Raw genomic sequence first — 21,033 nt, 5'->3', positions numbered from 1 at the left:
CCAGTGTATCCAGAAAAACTGAACTTGTGTGTGGTTGAAAAAAAAAAAGCCACTCCTGAGATAGGTAGCTAACTGCTACTTTTTTTTAGAGGGGAAATCTTGTTATTGTGTTCTGAGAGGAAATATTCTAAAACGTATCAAAATTTGTAAGTTGAGTTTTCTTGAATGATTGTGTTTTACTAAAGCAATAAGCCACGAGAGTCCATGCATACAGTGATTTTATCACTGGGGTGTTAAGGCCAAAGTGTACTACATTTGCCCACGTTGCTGATCAGAACGTGCACAGTATGTGTGATGTAAATTTTGTCATTAGCAAAGCATGTTCATACTGTCCGCATGCGGCCCCTGAACCTAAACCTAACATAACCTAGAATGTTTGTAAATCTGATCTTTTTAAGATGTTAAGCAGATGTTAATTAGAATGCAAGGCGTTACAGATGAAATTTCTCTTAAACAGACATCTCTGAGATGTATGTGTGCTATTTGGGAACCAAGACCTATCAAAGGCATTTTTCGCTGTCCGGAAAGATGAGGATGGTGTGAGAACGTGACACTGTCATAAAATCCAGAAACAAAAAATCACAAGGATCCCACTGTGTTGGATAAGGAAAATGATCTCATATTGCTGCGCTGCTCAGTGTGTACCTTAAGCAACCCCTAGGGGGCGCTGCCCGATCATGCAGCGCTGATTGTAAGGGATGCAGCCTATATTTTAAAAAGCAGATTTTTGCGGTTTATCGTGCTAGATTGTATCGCCATTTCAGTCTGAATTCATCCTGCAGCCTAAGTGGATACCATACTGATGTTTCAGAGATCAAAGTCTTCAGGTTTCAAAGCGTTTTGGATGTTTCCCTTCATGTAAGTGCCGCTTTTACAACTGTAAAGTCTGTAACGCCGGTTTTTCCTAATTAACATGAATATATATATATATATATATATATATATATAAATAATAATTATATATATATATATATATATATATTATTATTTTTTTATTTTATTTTTTTATATTAGATGTTCTTAGGAGTTTTTACACTGTGAGCCATTTACGGCTCACTGAATTGAGTTATCTTTGAAAATTAAAATTAAAATAATTCAGTAAAAGATTACCCAATTTAGTTTAATGAAAATGTGTTATAAAATTAAAATGCGTAAACTGAAATACTCTTGATTGTATGTTTTAATTGGATTTATAAGGGTCAGAGGCTTTTGCTTCAGCATTTATGATATAGATGCTGCAATTACACCATTATGCGGGCAAAAAAAAAATAAATAAATAAAAATTCTCTTTTGACGACTATTCAAAAGCCGTGTATTCTGACAAAATACAATGTTTTGCAAACAACATACAAATTGCAAAATACAAATTCTATTATAGGTAAGGCAGTGACCGGTTTTTGAAACAATCTCAACAGCGTGAAAAACATTTGTTTGTTTTTTTGCCATTAGTAAATTAGCAGCCTTCAGGTGAGTTCATGATCTCAGAAGCTCATCTTACTACACCAACGCCCAGTTCTATTGAAAAGGAGTCTTCATAATGCATGCACACATGCATCCAAGCCACTATCTATTTGTTGAGCCTGCTTATTAATGGGATTTTTTTAATTTGTGTGAAGTACACAAATGTTTTTTTCGTTAAGTTAAACAACTTTCCCAAAAACCCGACTAATTAAAATGACTGGGTACCACTACCACTTCTGAAATAGTGCCTCACCCAACATTCGCAATAGAGTATTTCTTCTTTAATTGTAACGTTGTGTTCGTATTAATTAACTATTTCTGGGCGACAGTTATCTATTCTGCATTCAGCAAAGTAGCTCGTGAAGACAGATTTCGTTTCCTACTTCGTATTGGGGACTATGTCTTGACTTTGAGATTTTAATATATACAAAGCATGATACCACCAACTTATCAGATGAGTGGGGCGTTAAACATGGGAGGGAACTGGATTAACAGGTATTTGTGCACCTTTCTGAAACCCATGAACATCGAAGTGTTCTGGTACAAAGACAGAGGTAAGTCTACGTGAGTTGTTCTGTTGATAGTTATGGTTATACCTTAAAAACACAATGTTGGTCTATTGTACGAATTTTGTGGTAGCCTAAATGTGTACGAAATTGTGTTTATTTGGACAAACATTTAAGTTTTATTTTATTCAATTTTTAAGACCAGCTGATTTGTGTTTATTGCCATTTGAACGTCAAAAAACAGCACATTTCTTAAAAATAAATTAGTAATATAATTAGTATATATTATATGATATAGGCTACACATGAAAAACAAGTGAATTAAAACATATGTATCTAAACGCGAGATATTGCTGTAGCCTACTTTAAAACTAGTTTTATATATTTTTAAACACATTGCGAATTCGTGCTCAAATATTAAACTTGTTTTACCCAGGGTAAGGGGATGTAAAATGTAGGGTGGAAATAGGCAAAGTTGGACATTTTTGAAATGTTACTGTTCCTGGCACTTTTTTTTATTTATTTTTTTTTTAATTTTTTTATTATGATCCAAGTGCTATATAAGCTGTCAGTATATATTTATTGAAAGCTTAGGATGTCTCCTACCTAAAATTAAGAAACACTAAATCTGAGTCATAAAATGAATTCTGCGTACGGCAACAACCCCTATAGGTCAGGGCTATTCATCTACTTTCTAGCGGGGGCCAGACTGCCAGATGAAAACTTGGCGGGGGCCAACAAATTTTCTGTATTCATCTTAACTAGCACTTTCATCACGAGTAATATGTCACTTAAAAACACCCTTAACACTGTACGTTTATTCACATTAAATTTGTCACAGGGTATAGGCAACTGTATATTGAGTTATCATGTTTTTAGGTCTGTCCATAAATTCCTTCATAAGAACTGGCTCTTAATTAACACATACTTTTTGATCAACATTACTATGAAAAACAAAAACAAAAAACATAATAATAATTGTAAAATTTTAGGGCTATTGTTTACAAATGATGAAACCTGAGGAGGAACATATAGCTCTGTTAAATCCCTCCCACAATATCAACCCTCATTTGAACACAATGGCTATATAGAAATGTCATGTTTGCTTAAGAATACATTCAAATTGAAATTTTCTTTTTGAAAAGAGAGACAGAGAGAGAGAGAGAAAATGTCTGTTCCATTTTCTCTATGAAGTATCACCCTATTCAGTTCGGGGAGAAAAAATAGTCCTGCAGATAATCATTGGGAAAAGAAGAACAAACTGAGTTGATGCTGTTCCTGATTGAGAGGGATGACTCACTGCTGTATAGAACCAAATACAATCAGGACATTTGCAGGTTCAGTTCCACATTATCACTTTTTACGAGACCCTGACGACAGATGAGACAGGCCCGTGTATCATGTAACATTTATAATCATTGTCAACTTTTAATTTGTATAACCTTAACAAGATTTGCCTCAGATTTCTGTCATTTCCCTTGCCATTGTTTTTTTTCCCCATCGGTGGTATTGCTCTGCCACCAGTGTTGGGTGTAATGCATTACTAAGTAATTAATTACTGTGATTAAATTACTTTTTAATTGGAAAAAGTAAAGGGATTACTCTTAATGTTTCAGTAATTGAATTACAGTAACTTCTTATGTGATTGCTAAACACTGTATAGACTATAGAACATTTCTATATAAAACAATAGTGAATTTAAAATCGAAATTTAACTTTTCAGGCAGAGTAATTAGTACAGTAATCTAATTACACTGTAGAAGATGTAATTAGTAGTTAGTAATTAATTACTTTTTTAGAGTAACTTGCCCAACACTGTATGCCACCCATCCCAATGTAATCATCAAAATACAAAAAGTTAATTGTTTACCTCCAAAAGATTAGTTTTTAACCATTTAAGGAAATCCATATGGATATTATGGGGATCAAGCATAACTGTACCCCTTTACCCATATTGTTTACCATTTACCCATCTGGTTTATTCGGTTAATTGCAAGCTGTTTACGGTTGCCAAGCTCCATATATTAACTTTAATGTAGGCAAATAAAGGCATCACGTGTTTTATTGGCGTATTACAAAGGCTAGAGTACAATCTATCCATTTTATAATAATAGCCTATCATTTGGTGAGCCTATCACTCTGAAGCTCATTATACAGTCAAATAATTCCTTATATTTTATATAGTGCTTTTCTAGGCACTCAAAGAACTTTACATAGTATAGGGGGAATCCCCTCAATCACCACCAGTGTGCAGCATCCACCTGGATGATGCGACTACAGACATAGTGCACCAGAACACTCACCACACACCAGCTACTTATGGAGAGGAGAGTAGAGTGATGTAGCCAGTTCAGAGATAGGGGTTATTAGGAGGCCATGATAGATAAGGGCCAATGGGGGGAATTTGACAAGGACAGATGTTATACTGCAACCGTTTACTGTTATTAAGAGCCCTAATGTAAAGGGTGCAGACTTCTGGGAGAATGCTGTAGTTTTATAATTCTCTTTTAAATATCAGTAAGAGTAAAAAGTTGTAAGATTCTGTACTGCATGCATGCTTGCAAACATCACTTCAAAACATATTTTGTGCCTTAAAAGTGCTAGTCATCTGGAAAGTAATAAACATGTTGGACCACATTTTTTTATGTGATTTTATTTATTTGGATTTATAAGAAATACACAAATGGACTGTATAGCCTACTTCCTTCGATATTAGGTTATCTAATGGACTAACAAGACTGGAGCACATCTTTAAGAAACCAAGATTTAGGCTATTTAATTTAAAACGAATAATTAAAGTCAAATATCAATCAACATATTTTTCTTCCCTCAGCAGTGAAGGATCAAGATGACGCCCATAACTTCTTCCAAAACAACTCAGAACATAACAATTGCTGTAATTTTGTTTACAAGTTTTGCCACAATATTCTATATGTACTATGAGCCAAACACAAGCTGGTTTAAATGTCCTGCTGCTCAAGTCCATACAAATAATGTTAGTGCAGAAATCTGCCTCAGTGTTAAGATACAGAACTACACACAAATAGACAGCAACAACTGCACTGTGAATGTCATCTTGGACAGACAACAGATGACGACAGCTACAACAACACCAACAAAACACATGACTACAGCGAAGAGAGATGACCCAGACACCATTCTTTTGATCTGGATGTGGCCTTTTGGTGGTAGTTTTGGCTTTGGACCCTGCAGTTCTGCCTTTAATATACAAGGATGCCGTTTAACAGATGACAAAGATATGTATAACCAAGCACATGGTGTTTTATTTCATCTTAGAGACATCAGTTGGGATTTATCCAATATGCCGAAACTGCCACGACCTGCACTCCAAAAATGGATATTGTTTAACATGGAGTCTCCAAGCAATTCACCGAAAAACCCTAAAATGAAGGATCTGTTTAATCTGACTTCGAGTTATCGTAGGGATTCCGATATTCCAGTACCTTACGGTTGGCTCTCAGAGGCCACAGTTGAGGAGAAAAAATATACAATCCCCAAGAAGGAGAAATTAGTCTGCTGGATAGTAAGTAACTATAATCCAAGCTTTAAGCGTTCACAATACTATACTGAATTATCACAATACATTCATGTGGAAGCCTATGGGGGACATTTCAACAGGCGCATTAGTGGTAATGAATATTCCAATGTGGTTTCTAGTTGTAAATTCTACCTGTCCTTTGAGAATTCCATTCATAGAGATTACATTACAGAAAAACTGTTCAACCCTCTAGCACTTGGTACGGTGCCCGTGGTTCTTGGCCCGCCCAGAGAGAACTATGAGCAGTTCATCCCAAGCGAAGCCTTCATCCATGTAGATGACTTCCCCTCCCCAAAAGAACTGGCTGATCATCTGAAATTTCTGGACCAAAATGAGGACATTTATAGGCAGTATTTTACCTGGAGAGAACATTTTGTTTCAAAGCGTTCAGCATTTGGTCTTGAACATGCCTGTCGGGCTTGTGAACATATAAGAAGAAACAAGAACTACAGAGTAGTTAAAGATCTCAACAGCTGGTACTTTGTTTAGCACAAGAATTTTCAAATTGGAGGCTTCATTCTATGGTACAGAATCAGTTTTAAAATGTGCAGTGACCAACAACCAGCCAGTGACTCCAGCCAGGTCTCCTAAGCAACCAAATTGGCCCGGTTGCTAGGGAGGGTAGAGTCACATGGGGTATACTCCTCGTGGTCGCTATAATGTGGTTTGTTCTCAGTGGGGCATGTGGTGAGTTGAGCATGGTTGCCACGGTGGATGGCGTGAAGTCTCCACACACGCTATGTCTCTGTGGCAACGTGCTCAACAATCCACATGATAAGATGCGTGTGTTGACGGTCTCAGATGCGGAGGCAACTGGGATTCATCCTCTGCCACCCGGACTGAGGCAAATCACTATGTGACCATGAGGACTTAAAAAGCAAATTGGGAATTCCAAATTGGGAGAAAAAGGGGAAACCCCCCCCCCCCCAAAAAAAAAAAAAATTTCTCAGAACTATTTCCATCCAGGGACAGGGACTTTTCTATTAATGGGCAATATTTGATTTCCAGGGCATTTTTTTTTTCTTTGCAAGAGCAATTTTTTTCTAACCTTGATAAACCTGTCATCCTTTTATGTAAAATACTTCAATTTAATCGATTAATTCAATTCGAATAATGTTACCAATAAAATTGAATCAACATTAACTAATATTTGTAGGGGTGGGTATATTCTTCTTCCAGCTGCTCCCATTAGGGGTTGGCACAGCTGACCATCCGTGATCCACATATTTGACATGGCACAGGTTTTATGCCAGATGCCCTTCCTGATGCAACCCACAGTGGCTGGGGCACTTTCACTCACGGGGCAATTTAGAGTTTCCAATTCACTTAACCTGCATGTTTTTGGACTTGTGGGGGACAACGGAGCACCCAGAGGAAACCCACATGAACATGCAAACTCCACACAGAAAGCCCCAGTTGAGCCAGGACTCAAATGTAGAACTTTTTTGCTGTGGAGGCAACAGTGCTAACCATGGAGCCACGGTGCCAACTTGGAGGCAACATCAAAATGTTTTACGCCCAAAATACTATTTTAATATCACTAAATTAACTTCCCTGTTAGGCAGAATGATTGGAACTAACTATGGCAGTCCCATTCACTTTCATTGTTTGGGAGGAAAAAAAAAAATCCAAATTTCTTCTTGTTTTTGATGTAATGATTATGATATTTAAGGTTTGGAATTATATGAGGGTGTAAATAAAGACAGAATTTTCAGTTTAATTTATACAGTGCAGAATTTAAAGGGATAATTCTGTCCTCATATATTCATGTTGTTCCAAAACCGTATGACTTTCTTTCCGTATCTGCTTTAATCCTTTTGATCATTCACTAAAAAAAAAAAATCACAAAAATCTAACCTTTAATTGAAGTAAAACAATTGAAAGAGGGGAAATATCTCATTAAATAATTATTTTTCTCCAAAACATGTTGGCCACAATTATTGGCACCCCTAGAAATTCTTATGAGTAAAATATATCTGAAGTATATTCCCATTCATATTTTAAATATTTTAGTGCACCTGGATGACGAGGAACATGAAATTGTTCAGCCATGACTTCCTGTTTTACAGGGGTATAAATATGAGGAAACACACAGGCCAAATTCACTTAATCATCAATCACAGTGGGTAAGACCAAAGAATAAAGTTCTGATGTGTGGCAAAAGGTTGTTGAGATTCACAAACTGGGAAGTGGGCAGTGGTGGCTCAGCAGTTAAGGCTCTGGGTTACTGATCAGAATGTTGGGGGTTCAAGCCCCAGCACCCCAAGATGCCACTGTTGGGCCCTTGAGCAAGGCCCTTGACCCTCTCTGCTCCAGGGGTGGTGTATCATGGCTGACCCTGCACTCTGACCCCAGCTTAGCTGGGATATGTGAAAAAAAGAATTTCACTGTATATATGCAAATGGAATGTGTGATAAATAAAATTATTAATTATAAGTGGCTTTAAGAAAATAGCCAAAGCATTGAAAATACCCATTTCCACCATCAGGGCAATAATTAACAAGTTCCAATCAACTGGATATGTTAAAAATTGGCCTGGAAAAGGACGTGTGTCTATATTGTCTCCATGCAAAGTGAGGAGGATGGTTCAAGTGGCCAAAGAATCTCCAAGGATCACAGCTGGAGAATTGCAGAAATTAGTTGGGTCTTGGGGTCAGAAAGTCTGAAAAAAATATCAGACATCACCTACGTCATCACAAGTTGTTTGGAAGGGTTTCAAGAAAATAAAAAGCCTCTGCTCTCATCCAACAACAAACTCAAGTGTCTTCAGTTTGCCAGACACTACTGGAACTTCAAATGCGACCAGGTTCTGTGGTCAGATGAAACAAAAAAAAGAGCTTTTTGGCATCAAACACCAGAGATGGGTTTGGCGCACACAGAGATGAAGTTCCCAATGCCCACGGTTAAATGTGGTGCTGCATCTTGAATGTTGTGGGGCTGTTTTTCTGCCAGAGGTCCTGGACATCTTGTTTGAATACATGGTATTATGGACTCTATCAAATACCAACAGATAAAAAATCAAAACCTGACTGCCTCTGCCAGAAAGCTTAAAATGGGCCCTGGTTGGATTTTCCAGCAGAACAATGATCCAAAACAAACATCAGAATCAACGCAAAAAATGGTTCACTGACCACAAAATCAAGGTTCTGCCATGGCCATCCCAGTCCCCACACCTGAACCCCATAGAAAATTTGTGGGGTGAACTGATGAGGAGAGTCCACCAACATGGACCTCTGAATTTGAAGGATCTGTAAAGATTCTCTATGGACGAATGATCTCAGATCCCTTGCCAGGTGTTCTCCAACCTATCTTGGCAAAGGGAGGTTGCAAAAAGTATTGAATAAAAGGGTGCCAATAATTATGGCCAATGTGTTTTGGAGAAAAATATTTATTTAATAATGAGATATTTCTCCTGTTTCAATTGTTTTACTTCAGTTAAAGGTTAGAATTTTGTGAATTTTTTGAATGAAAGATCAAAAGGCTATACAATGCAGATTTTTTTTTCACAGCCTTCTTTGCGCATATGTGTTTTACTTCAAGGGTGCCAATATTTTTGGCCACTACTGTATATCAGAGCATGTGAGTGGAGCGTAGAGGAAGTGGAGAGGGAATATTTCCTCCAGAGCAGAGAGTGCCTTTCTTATAATTATGCTGCGCTCGCTCAACCCAGTATGCCCTTTGTAATGCTGGTTCAAGAATCTGCGAAATAAGCAATAGATTTAAGGTCATGGAGTTCAAATATTGTTTTAATTAAGTTGCAAACCTTATACATAAATGCACAGTAAAAATTTAAGAACGAGGAAGGAGAAGAAATTGAAAGTGTGGAGAGACTGTGAGAGTTAGCTAAAATTCATTTTGGAATCTTAAGTGGCACCTTGCCAGAAAGCATGAGGATGTGCTTCGCAAACATAGTGAAGCAAAAGGTGAGCTAGTAGGTTACATACCATTCGATAATAAATGAATAGATAAGTAGGTAGTAAGGTATCTTGTTGTTATGCATTCATGTCAGTGCAGCTAGAAGTATAGAAGTAAGCAATAGCCAACAAACAACTGTAATATGAATAGTTAGCCTATTGAAAGGTAGCTGATGTAGACAATGTTAAAGTTAGACTACAAAAGTTAGAACAACACTTTTTTTTTAATTATTTTGGAAACTGACCCGAGTAATTAGGCAGAATTTAGATTGTGTCCAGTAAATGGTACGCTAATGTAATGTACGCAAATTTGTTCTTTACAGAAAAAAATGCAACCAATCAAAAGGAGATCCGGCGTCCCCAGTTCTCTGTGTCAAACGCACGGAAGACAGAATTAGATGATGCATTTTTTTAAAGATGGTTTACTAGGATTATGAACCTCTTACAAAAGGTGAACGAGAGGGTATGCGTCGTTTTGCCAGCGCGCTGCCCAGCTCGGCTATACCACACCGTGTTACAGCACAGTACGTGATACTCTGATCCTAAATGCTCTCAGCGAAATGGAAGGCAGACTCAGAGAGCTGTTGCAGTTAGGAGATGGCTTTGTGCTTACTTTAGACATTTGGAAAAACAGAAGGGGACACAGCTTTCTGGGTGTTGTGGCATGTTTTTTTGATGAACAGATGAACATCTACAACTGTAATTGAGGCATTTATTCAAGAAATCATGGGCGCCTGCAAGATTTCATCTGTGGGTACGCACAGAAATCTGCCTTGTTCAACCTTATATCTTGAGGGGGTCCGGGGGCATGCTCTTTTTGCAAAAACAACACCAAAGCATTCAATTCTGGTGACTTTGAGAAAGCATTTTTTTTTTCTCGAGTATGAGTAGCATTCATGTAACTATTGGCTAAAGCATTTCTTTCAGTAACCGTTCAGACAGACGCATTTTCGTGCTAAAAAAGCAAAATGCACCACAATGAATAGAGCAGAACGCAGGTGTCTCGAGATGTGTTTTTATCAGTTGAAGAAGTTTTTTTTAACTTGACATGGCATCTAAAAATGCAGCGCTCCCGTGAGAGATGCTAAAAACACAGTGAAACGTGACACAGTTGTCAAAAGACATCCATCTGGCGAATATTTACATGGAAAATGATTGAAAAACAGCGGGAGTGGATGCAAAAAAAATATTTCTGTTTGAACAGCTCCTTGTTCACATGACACAGCACTAGCTGAAGTTTCTCAAAGTTACCTCTCAAAAAGACAGCCTTTTGTTTCAGTTGATTGTAGATAAATTTACACTGTATCCAGCGCTGTTTGTTCTCTGTATTCGTAAATATCCCGATACTGTTTTAATGTGTGAGAAACCGCTCCAAATGATTCAGTGAGAGAGCGCTCTGAACGAATTGAATCACAAATTGATTCAGACAGTTTTATAAGCCCCTTTGGCCAATTCACTGAAAAGAACCAACTCAAAATAATTATTCATTCACAAATTGGTGATCACTAGTTCTTTTAAACTGCCATGGGACACACTTCATGATTGCTGAAATATTCTGAGAGTAAATATTTCTCAGGTCAGTCGGAGCGCTCATGGCATGCACAGTGCGTACAGCTGCAGGCACAACTGCAAGAAATGTATTACAAACAGATACAAGTATACGACAGAGAAATTTAATGTCGGAGCGGGATTTGAGCGAACTTTGTTTTACCGGTGAGCGTGAGTGGTACATGAGTTGAGTGTTCGCTTGGGCCGTGAACAATTGAGCGGAGCGTACGCGCATAGAGCAGAATATTGAGCAGATCGTCACAAATATTGCTCATTGAAAAAAATATATATTTTACTTATAATGTAATGAACTTTATTTAATGCTACATTTGCGAGACAAGATATTGAGTTTATGCTGTACTCATATGACGAAATGCAAAAAATAATTTTGAGTGTCTGTAATGTGTGCTGGCTGCTGACAATGACGAAGATGACGTGAAGATGAAGAACCCAAGTGCAGTTTATTTACAAAAGTGAATGCCCTAACTATATACGTGAACTAAACATAAACTTGACATAAACCTGACTTGATATAAACATCTATACTCACATTCAATACTTTCAAAACAAAGACACAATGGAAAACATGAGGCTTAAATACATGGGGGAACATAAACCAATGAACAAACAGAACTGATAACAAGATAATTAAACAATAAACCAATGAAAACATGACACATGAACATTGAGGGAAAACAGAAATCACATGACAAGGGAAACAGGAACTAAACATTTCAAAATAAAAGACATGAATCAACAAACTACACATGACATATCCCCCCCACTAAGGGGTGGCTCCCGACACCCCAACACATATACAAAACATGTAAAACATGACATAAATTCAAAGTTCTGTAGGGAGCGGGGGGTGTGTGTCTTGAGGCGTGGAGGGTGGAGCCATGAGAGGCTCGAGGGGCGGAGCCATGGAAGGCGGAGCCGTGAGAGGCTCGAGGGGTGGAGCCATGGAACTTGGTGCCCGGAGAGTAGCCGAAGGGAGACTGTAAGGAGGTTCACCTGAGATTAATTTGCTGGTAATTAGGGATGGGCGAGACCACTTATTTTTTTTCGATCCGATACCAATATCATCAATACCAATACCACAACCACTTCCGATAATTCTATTACATTTATTTATTTGCGATTTCTTGGGATAAAATAGGTAATTTAAAATATTCTTTTTAGTCATAATTCAAGTCATTATTTTTTGGAGCCTAAACAAAAAATTTTTAGACTTCTGTTTTGTTTAACCTTACAAAAATTAACTATGGTTTCACTATACTAACTATTGGGATTTAGTTAAACCATAGTTACCACACAATTAATCATGGTTACTGCTACAATATTACTGTAGTGAAACCATTGTTTCATTAATGTTCCTTTTATTAGGCTACTATGAAAATTGTTAATACTTTATTATTACTCTAATAAACTAATTAATAATACACAATAAACTGTTGAGCATTGTAGCTAATATGAGTGTAGTAATGTTCACGTTAACACGTTATCTTGTCTTACCATATATAGCCTACATAAGAATGAATGGTTATTTGTTTTATTTGTGTGCTATTATGTGCTTTTCTGTGTATAGTCAAATTGTTTTCCTATTTAGAAATATAAATTGAAAAGACTGCACAGCACAAGGAAAAGGCATCACAAACAGCAGTAAAAGTCACAAAAAAAGAGCATCAAAAACTAGCATGGGTGCAATAACATGCAGTATTTCCACAAAGTTGAACAGTGACACCCAGAACAGAGAGGTGCGGCGACCTTGGTGTGCGCACATCTTAAGACTCCTTTGTGTTGCGGTTGTACAGAGACAGTTCCACCTCTAAAAACGAAATTGTGCCCAAGACAAAAAATGACCAAAGCGGCAGTTGCGAGTGAGGTGGCCAGGCTTCGGTCCATGGTGGCCACGGCCACCCCTGACCACCCCCTAGCTCTGCCACTGCAGTCCGCCCTTGCTGTCTGCATCACTTCAATCGACTACAATGGACTTCCGATGGGGGCCGCTTCACTTACATGCAACCCCGCAGTCAATTTGGAATGGACTTCAAATACACTAAATCATTAATCTTAAAGTTCAATACATTTTAAACATTGCCTACCAAAAAATCTACAGTTTACTCAATGAATAGATTACTTGCATTACAACATTATTTTCTGTAAAGCTGCTTTGAAACTATGTGTATTGTGAAAAGCTCTATACAAATTAAAAAGACTTGACACAATATATTAGGGCGGTCACAATTTACGTGTTAACGCATGCGATTAATTAAAAAAGTTTAACGCGTTAATTTAACTCATACAGCATAAACACTGATGTGAAGGGCGGAACCTTTTTAATGTGTCCGCCCGGAGTCATTACACTGACGCACACACCACAAACAGACACACAGCAGCGCCAGAGCCCTTCTACCAACCTTGACTACAAGCTTAGCATGAAATAGCATAACGCGGCCGTCCCGTAGACATTCTATGGGCGGTACTGTCGTAACACGCTAACTGAACGTTACGCTCTCTCCTATGATAGAGCTGCGCAGGTTGTTATGTAGCTAAATAAAATAATCTCTGACAGCGCTTCCCTGTCAGTGATAAAATGATAAAGAAAAGAGCTCTTAGCCCTATTTGATGTACAAAGCAAGTCCAGATGGGACTTGTGATAGAAATCAAATATGTTTCAGCCTATGTAAGGCTCACTGGCGTTGACACTCTGACGCGAATCATAAACGCAGTTTCATGTTGCTGTAGGAAAGCGGATAGCCACAGTCAACCGGCAGATTAATATTGTGCAGGATGACAGTTTAAGAGATTTAATGCCCCGTGCAATGAAAATGCAATCTGTGTGGGGACTAGTTCTTTCAGTTAGTCAACCTTCCACTTAGACGTTGTGAAACGTTTAATATTACTTCAATTTGTGATACTGTATTTTAGTGCATTTCTTTTTTTTTTTTCTTTTTTATTGTGGAAGGTTTTGTTTGGAAAATGTTCATAAAGCATTATATTGATACATGTTTACTTTCCTAAGATAGAAATCAAAACATTTTGACAAGAAAATAAGTAGCCTATATATAGTGTCAAATTTCCACACTTTCAAAATCTGCGATTAATTCCAATTAAACATTTTAATCGAATGACAACACAATGTACAGTATATATATATATATATACACACTGAATATATAGTATATCAAGTACATACTGTATGTATAACCTTATAATGTATGGTGAAAATACCAATTATACAGGTGCAGGCCAAATTGATGTTACTGTAAGAGGGGAAATCTCCAGTCACAACTGTGTGCATTAGGTTTTTTCAAACTTCTCTTCTGAAGGAATGAGGACAGGCAAATTATTTTGGGAGATGTACCTTGCCAAACCTGTTGGTTTGTAGGTCTAGGTCAGTTCATGAAAATAAGCCCCACCCCTTTTAAAAACTCAGGCTGTATTTACACTGTCAACCAATTCCATTTTTTTTTATACAGATATCTGGCACAAGTCAGACATTTTTACATGCATGTATGGAGTGGTGGTGGCGTAGTGGGCTAAAGCACTGAACTGGTAATCAGATGGTTGCTGGTTCAATCCCCCACAGTCACCACCATTGTGTCCTTGAGCAAGGCACTTAACTCCAGGTTGTTCCAGGTGGATTGTCCCTGTAATAAGTGCACTGTAAGTTGCTTTGGATAAAAGCATCTGCCAAATACATAAATGTAAATGTGTGTAAACGGCAAACAACACTTATGAGATTGGAAGCAGGACCTGAGAATGCACTGGACAGCACAAGAGCAAATCCATTAATTTGATAATTGTAACCCTCCAGACCATTACATTTCACATACAGAGATAGGCCCTAATGTGTGCATTAGTGTCTATGTAGAATAAGAAAACCTAAAACCATACTTAAAAAAAAAATCAAGACTCACGCTTGCTCCCTGAAAGATAATAATGCATGTTTCGAGTTGTTGAAAACATCCAAGGCAAAGGTAGTTTCAATTTTCAGGTTAGTCCTTTGACTGCACAAAAGCGACAATAACTATGTTTCCATCCAGGGATTTCTTATTTTATTTTTGTGCGAATTATCAATAAGATTTTTTCCCTTTAACTTTAGCACATAAATCACATGTCACGTCAAATGTAGTGGGAAAACTAGTTTGGGAAAACCTTTGTCACAAACAAATGGCATTCATCACAGATTTCACTATAGTACACTTTTTTTTAAATTTTGTTTATATATTTAATATCATTAATATTTTTTTTAAATGTGGGAATGGGAAGAGAGATCATCAGATTATCTACTGTAGCAGGCTTTTACTTGGTAAATTACTTAAACTCATAAAAATCTCATACCATAATGACTGATTACTGTTACTAAGAACCGTAATTATATTACATGTAGGCCTTCAGATAATATGAAAAATGCTTCATCTGAAGTTTTACGATAATGCCTTAACTGAAATATTGAAAATGTAAAATAACATATGGTAGATCTGGAAAAGTAGAAACGTCCCATAAATGTAACCAAGTTGGGACCCTATATAACCACAGCCGCCATTTAACTGATGACAAAGATCTTTAAGATCTAGCACCTGTTTTAACTAAGCACTAAAGTATTACAGTCCTAAAGAATGGTTTGGAACATTCTTAAAATCATGCTGGGAAAAAAAATCATGATTGAAATTCAACTTTTCACCGATTTTGCTTATATACGTAATTTGAACCAAAAAAAAAAAAAAAAAAAAGTAGTGGAACTGTCTCTGTACAACCGCAACACACAGGAGTCTTAAGGGCTCCACTGAAAAAGCAATTCATACCAAGCAAAGCCAAACAAATTTTTGCTGAACTGGCCTTTACAGATACATGAGAGCCACTAGCCAGTGGTTGTCCAGGAAACAGGCAGTTGTATAAAGAGATTATGGCCTTTATCAAACTGCAAAATCTAAAAATAACCAGAAAGACCATTTATATTTTTTGATGGGCAAACAAGGCATTTTTTTCCGCATTAGGTTTTAACATGGAATTTTAGATCATTATAGTTTACCCATCAACAAAGTATCAACACAGAATTAATTCTGAGAATTGTAATGTAGCTTATGACCTATGACTGTATTTATTTGGAGACTCAATGTTAGTCAGTGGTTTTTAGTAATTATTAATTGTTTTGTAGCACAGAACTTGTTACCAATTTGACATTTTTGCATTTAGTTAATATTTTTGAGGTGTTGGTTAACTTTGAAATCCAAACTTGTGACCTGCCCGAGTTGAAACTTAGGTGCAATTCTTTGAATGAATTGTAATTGCCACAGTTTGTCCAGTAAGAACGATATGAGATGTCCAAATGAAAATTCACACAGCCACTCAAAGACCTCACAGGATTAACATTTAGTTTGACATGTCTCTGGCACAAGAGTCTTAAGTTCCACCACTGAGCCACAAAACAGAGTTTAACAAAAATAGCAAAGAGTACAAAAAGCAATTTCTTACTGACAACCACAAAACAGAAAAATCTTTAGTCCAAAAAGGATTCAAAAGGAGGAAAAAAAAAAAAAAAAAATCTCCAAAGAACTCAGGAAAAAGACATCAAAAAAAACAGCAAAAATAAACACAGGGAAAAAACAATCCAAAAGGCTTTCAAAGTTTAGTACTTAGAACTAGAGCAGACTTACAGCAGCAACTGGCTAGGAACATCAATAACCAAACAAAGAAACAAAAGAAAGTGATCGGCTTAAATACACAGCCCAGAACGAGGCACATGTGAAAACAATAACACATGAACGTACATAACAATAACACATATGAAACACAATGAGGGCCTCTAGTGGCCAAAATATAACATTAAAGCAAAAACTCTGACAATATGTTCTCATGACATGTCACGAGAAACTTATATTTTGAATCATTGGTTGTGTGGTGAGAGATGTTTACAATTTAAATGAATGCACAATGGCAAGTTTTGAATGAAAGACTGGCTGCGTTACAAGTATGATGAGTTTGGAGTTATGTACTAAGAGTTGTGAGGTTTTACCACATACTTGCAATAATAGTACCAAAGCGATCAACAAAACTGTATCACAACACCTTTATTATTTTTTTTTATTTATTGTTTTATACTCTAAACATTATCATTATTAAAAGTGTGATTGCACATTCAATATCGAATATTTGATCAAGTTTACATTTATTCATTTGGCAGACACTTTTATCCAAAGCGACTTACAAAAAGAGGAATAATAAATCATCAGCGATTTCATCTTATGAAGACAGTAGTACGAAAAGTGCTGCATTACAAGGTTTCAATTGCATCAGTGCTCATGGAAAAAATGTGTTTTTTGAAGACAGAGCGCGAGTCTGATTCACGGATGAAGTTGGGAAGGTCATTCCCCTAACGAGGTACAGTAAAGCCAAAAGTCCTGGAAAGTGATTTGGTGCCTCTAAGTTGGTACAACAAGACACTGCTCACTAGCCGACCATAGGCTTCTGGTGGGAATGTAGCTCTGAGTGACTGTTCCGTATGCCAGCATCATAGCCTTGAATTTGATATGTGCAGCAGCCGGCAGCCAGTGAAGAGAGACAATGAGTGGTGTGACATGCACTCTCTTTGGTTCGTTGACGACCAGACGTGCTGCTGCATTCTGGATCATAATCCTGAATGTGAGGCCTAATTGCACATGCAGGGAGGCCTGCAATGAGAGTGTTACAGTAATCTAGTCTAGCTATGACAAGTGACTGAACAAGGAGTTGTGTGTCATGTTCGGAGAAGAAGGCTCTTATTATTCTGATGTTGTAGAGTTTAAATCAACATGACCGTGCTGTCTTTGAGATGTGGTCTGTGAAATTGAGTTGATTGTTGATGGTTACCCCTAGATTTCTGACCATTTTGGAAGGCATTATTGTAGATGTACCCAGCTGAATGGTGATGTTGTGCTCAACAGCAGGGTTGGCTGGAAAGACAAGGACCTCAGTCTTCGGTAGGTTAAGTTGCAGGTGGTGTTACATTATCCAGGTCAAGATGTCTGCCAAACCGCAAAGATTTGAGCAGTCACTGTGGGGTTGTTGGGCTGGAAAGACAAGTAAAGCTGTGTGTCATCGGCATAGCAGTAGTAAGAGAACCCATGTGCTTAAATGATGGGTCCCAGTGATGTTGTGTATATAAAGAAAAGAGTTGGTTTAAGCATTGAGCCCTGAGGTACCCCAGTAAGTAGTTGAAGTGACTTGGACACCTGACAACTCCAGGCTACTTTGAAAGGCCTACCTGAGAGATAGGACGTGAACTGATGGTTGACTGTCAAAGGCTGCCGATAGGTCTAGTAGAATAAGGACAGATGATCTGGATCCAGTTCTTGCCTGTCTCAGCGACTCAATGACAGACAGCAGGGCAGTCTTGTGGAATGTCCACTTTAGAAGCCTGACTGATTGTCATCCAGCAGCTTGTTCTTTGAGAGATCTAATTGAAAGCTACCCTTTCGATTGTTTTTGCCATGAATGGGATGAGAGAGACTGGTCTGTAGTTGTCTACTTGTGTGGGGACAAGCACAGGTTTTTTAAGCAGTGGAGTTACTCGAGCCTGCTTAAACATGGCAGGAAAAGTGCCTGTAAGTAGAGATGTGTTAATTATGTGTGTGAGTGTAGGTAGGATGGACAGAGAGATGGCTTGGAGAAGGTGGGAAAGAATAGGGTCAAGGGGGCAGGTGGTGGGGTGGTTGGAGAGGAGTTTAGAGACCTCAATGTCAGTCAGGGGAGAGAAGATAGAGATAGAAGAGCTGCATACAGAAGGTGGGTGTTTGAGTGGGTGTGGTGCTGAGAATGTACTGCTGATGGCTGTGATCTTATTAGTAAAAAAAAGTGGCAAAGACATCTGCTGTCAGTGAGGTGTCAGGCAGTGGAGGGGGAGGACAGAGGAGTGTGTTGAAGTGTTGAGTGTGTCCTAAATAGGCTGCGAGTGTCTGTGGTGTTGTTAATCTTGTCCTGATAATAGGACGTTTTTGCTGATTTAACATTATCAGAAAAGGAAGCAAGCAGAGACTGATACTTATTCAGATCACGAAGAATGTCAAAGTTCACGAAGAATGTCAGAGAGCCAAGGGTTGGGTGGTGTCATACGTGCTGGCCTGGAGGAGAGAGGACAGATGCTATCTAGAGAGGTTGTTTTTTTGTTTTGTTTTTTGGGGATTTTTCCCCTTTTTCTTCCAGTTTGGAATGCCCAATTCCCAATGTGCTTTTAAGTCCTCGTGGTCATGTAGTGATTTGCCTCAGTCTGGGTGGCGGAGGACGAATCCCAGTTGCCTCCATGTCTGAGACCGTCAACCCGTGCATCTTATCACGTGGCTTGTTGAGCGCGTTGCCACGGAGACATAGCGCATGTGGAAGCTTCATGCCATCCACCGCGGCAACCACGCTCAACTCACCACGCACCCCACCGAGAACGAACCACATTATAGCGTCCACAAGGAGTTACCCCATGTGACTCTGCCCTCCCTAACAACCGGGCCAATTTGGTTGCTTAGGAGTCCTGGCTGGAGTCACTCAGCATGCCCTAGGATTTGAACTAGCGAACTCCAGGGGTGGTAGCCAGCGTATTTTACCACTGAGCTACCCAGGCCCCCCATCTAGGGAGGTTGTTAAAGTAGAGCATAGATTGTCTATAGCAGTGTTTACATCCAGGGTGGAAAGTACATTTTGAAAGGGGAGAGTGGTAGAAACAGCATTTGAAAGATTGGTGGGTGAAAAGAAACCAAAGAGGGAGTCTGTTTTAATATAGAAAACAGGCCATGCCCTCCTCCTCGTCACACTCCTCTAGCATGATGTGCTCTCCCCCCCTCCAGGAAGGTGTTGCCCTTCCGGCCGTCCTTCTGCCGGCAGGTCTTCCCCGCCTCTCTGGAACCCGGGGAGAGGTGAGGGGGAGAGAGAGAGAGAGAGCCTCCCCCCCCCCCCACACAGAAAAGCGCTCCTGACACACAATACTGTTCCCATCTTCCCCACTGCTGTTTGTCGGGAAAGGAATATTGTTGTTCAAAATGTTGTTTTCTGTGTCTCACATTAATCACATGCAATAAAGTTTCCACATTGCACAACTGTTTCCCAATGGTGAGCGGCGCATTATTTTATATATTAACATACAAAGATTGCAAAAAGAGTACAGCGCTCGCACGAGACGCTCACACTTTTTCAATAAAGGGCTTTCCCACTTCAAAGCCTCACATTATGCGCAGCCGCTTCCCAATGGTGAGCGGTGCATTATATCATGTTATGAACATACCAGATTGCCCTCTGTCTCATTATGAGGACGCATGGTGAGCTCTTACGAGCATTCCAGCTGGGTGCTAAAAAACGATTGAACATGGTTATGCAATCCAATTTGCATGTCGGCCACACTGTTTCAACGGTGTTCTGTCTTCCATGGTTCCGTCCGAAGACGCGTCAGTGTTACAAGCTGAAATACACAATCTTCTCGCAAAGAACATGATAGAGGTTGTTTCATATGAAATAATAAGCCTGCTGTCCTGCTGTGCGAATGCGTGGCAAGTCCTCACGGGCGTGTCAGAGCTGGTGTTTACAATGATCGAGTACAATCTGTAGTCTGACCACACGCTATGCCGGTGTTGTGTGCACAGACTGTGACACACACAGTGGGATTTACAGCTGTTAATTCCTCGTTCTGGAGAAGGACGTGAGCTTCAGCCCATTCTAGTTCTGAGACGCTTGAATCGAGCGCTCGCAGACGCATCCATTTAGAATGTTAACTCAGAAACCGATCTTATCGTACGTCCGTCCTCAGGACTGATTTGCGTCAATAGATCTGAAGGACACGTACTTAATGTACCAATTGCACCGCATAACAGGTGGCTTTTTAGATTCGCGTTCGAGGGTACTGCGTATCAATTTAAAGTCCCTCATTTCAGTCTGTCTCTGGCTCCCCGGACGTTCATGAAATGTATTTATGCAGCACTCACCCCACTGAGAATGAATGGTGTGTGTTTTCTGCGATTGGTTATTACTAGCCAATCAGAGGCACTACTGAGTGAATACAGAGACTTGCTGCTTTGTCATA

General features: G+C 38.8%; 1 protein-coding gene across 2 annotated transcripts; it reads left to right on the top strand.

The window, feature by feature from the left end:
* The first annotated feature begins 1,935 nt into the window (after positions 1–1,935).
* Positions 1,936–6,669, top strand: LOC127425056 (4-galactosyl-N-acetylglucosaminide 3-alpha-L-fucosyltransferase 9-like). 2 transcript variants are annotated; one of them, XM_051670680.1, is made up of 2 exons: positions 1,936–2,015; positions 4,804–6,669. In XM_051670680.1, exon 2 carries the CDS (start codon positions 4,816–4,818, stop codon positions 6,013–6,015), a length of 1,200 nt encoding a protein of 399 aa, XP_051526640.1. In that variant the 5' UTR covers positions 1,936–2,015; positions 4,804–4,815; the 3' UTR covers positions 6,016–6,669. The 2 variants fall into 2 exon arrangements, with proteins under 2 accessions (XP_051526640.1, XP_051526639.1); XM_051670679.1 differs by having other exon boundaries at positions 1,978–2,015; positions 4,801–6,669.
* Positions 6,670–21,033: the final 14,364 nt, after the last annotated feature.

This window comes from Myxocyprinus asiaticus, chromosome 34, assembly GCF_019703515.2.
Source record: "Myxocyprinus asiaticus isolate MX2 ecotype Aquarium Trade chromosome 34, UBuf_Myxa_2, whole genome shotgun sequence".
NCBI classification, from domain to species: Eukaryota; Metazoa; Chordata; class Actinopteri; order Cypriniformes; family Catostomidae; genus Myxocyprinus; species Myxocyprinus asiaticus.
The sequence above is the reverse complement of the archived record's forward strand: the minus strand, read 5'-3'. Positions and strand labels throughout refer to the sequence as shown.

Excerpts from the sequence above, each read along its gene's own strand:
- LOC127425056 (XM_051670680.1), top strand. The coding sequence starts at position 4,816 with ATGACGCCCATAACTTCTTCCAAAACAACTCAGAACATAACAATTGCT.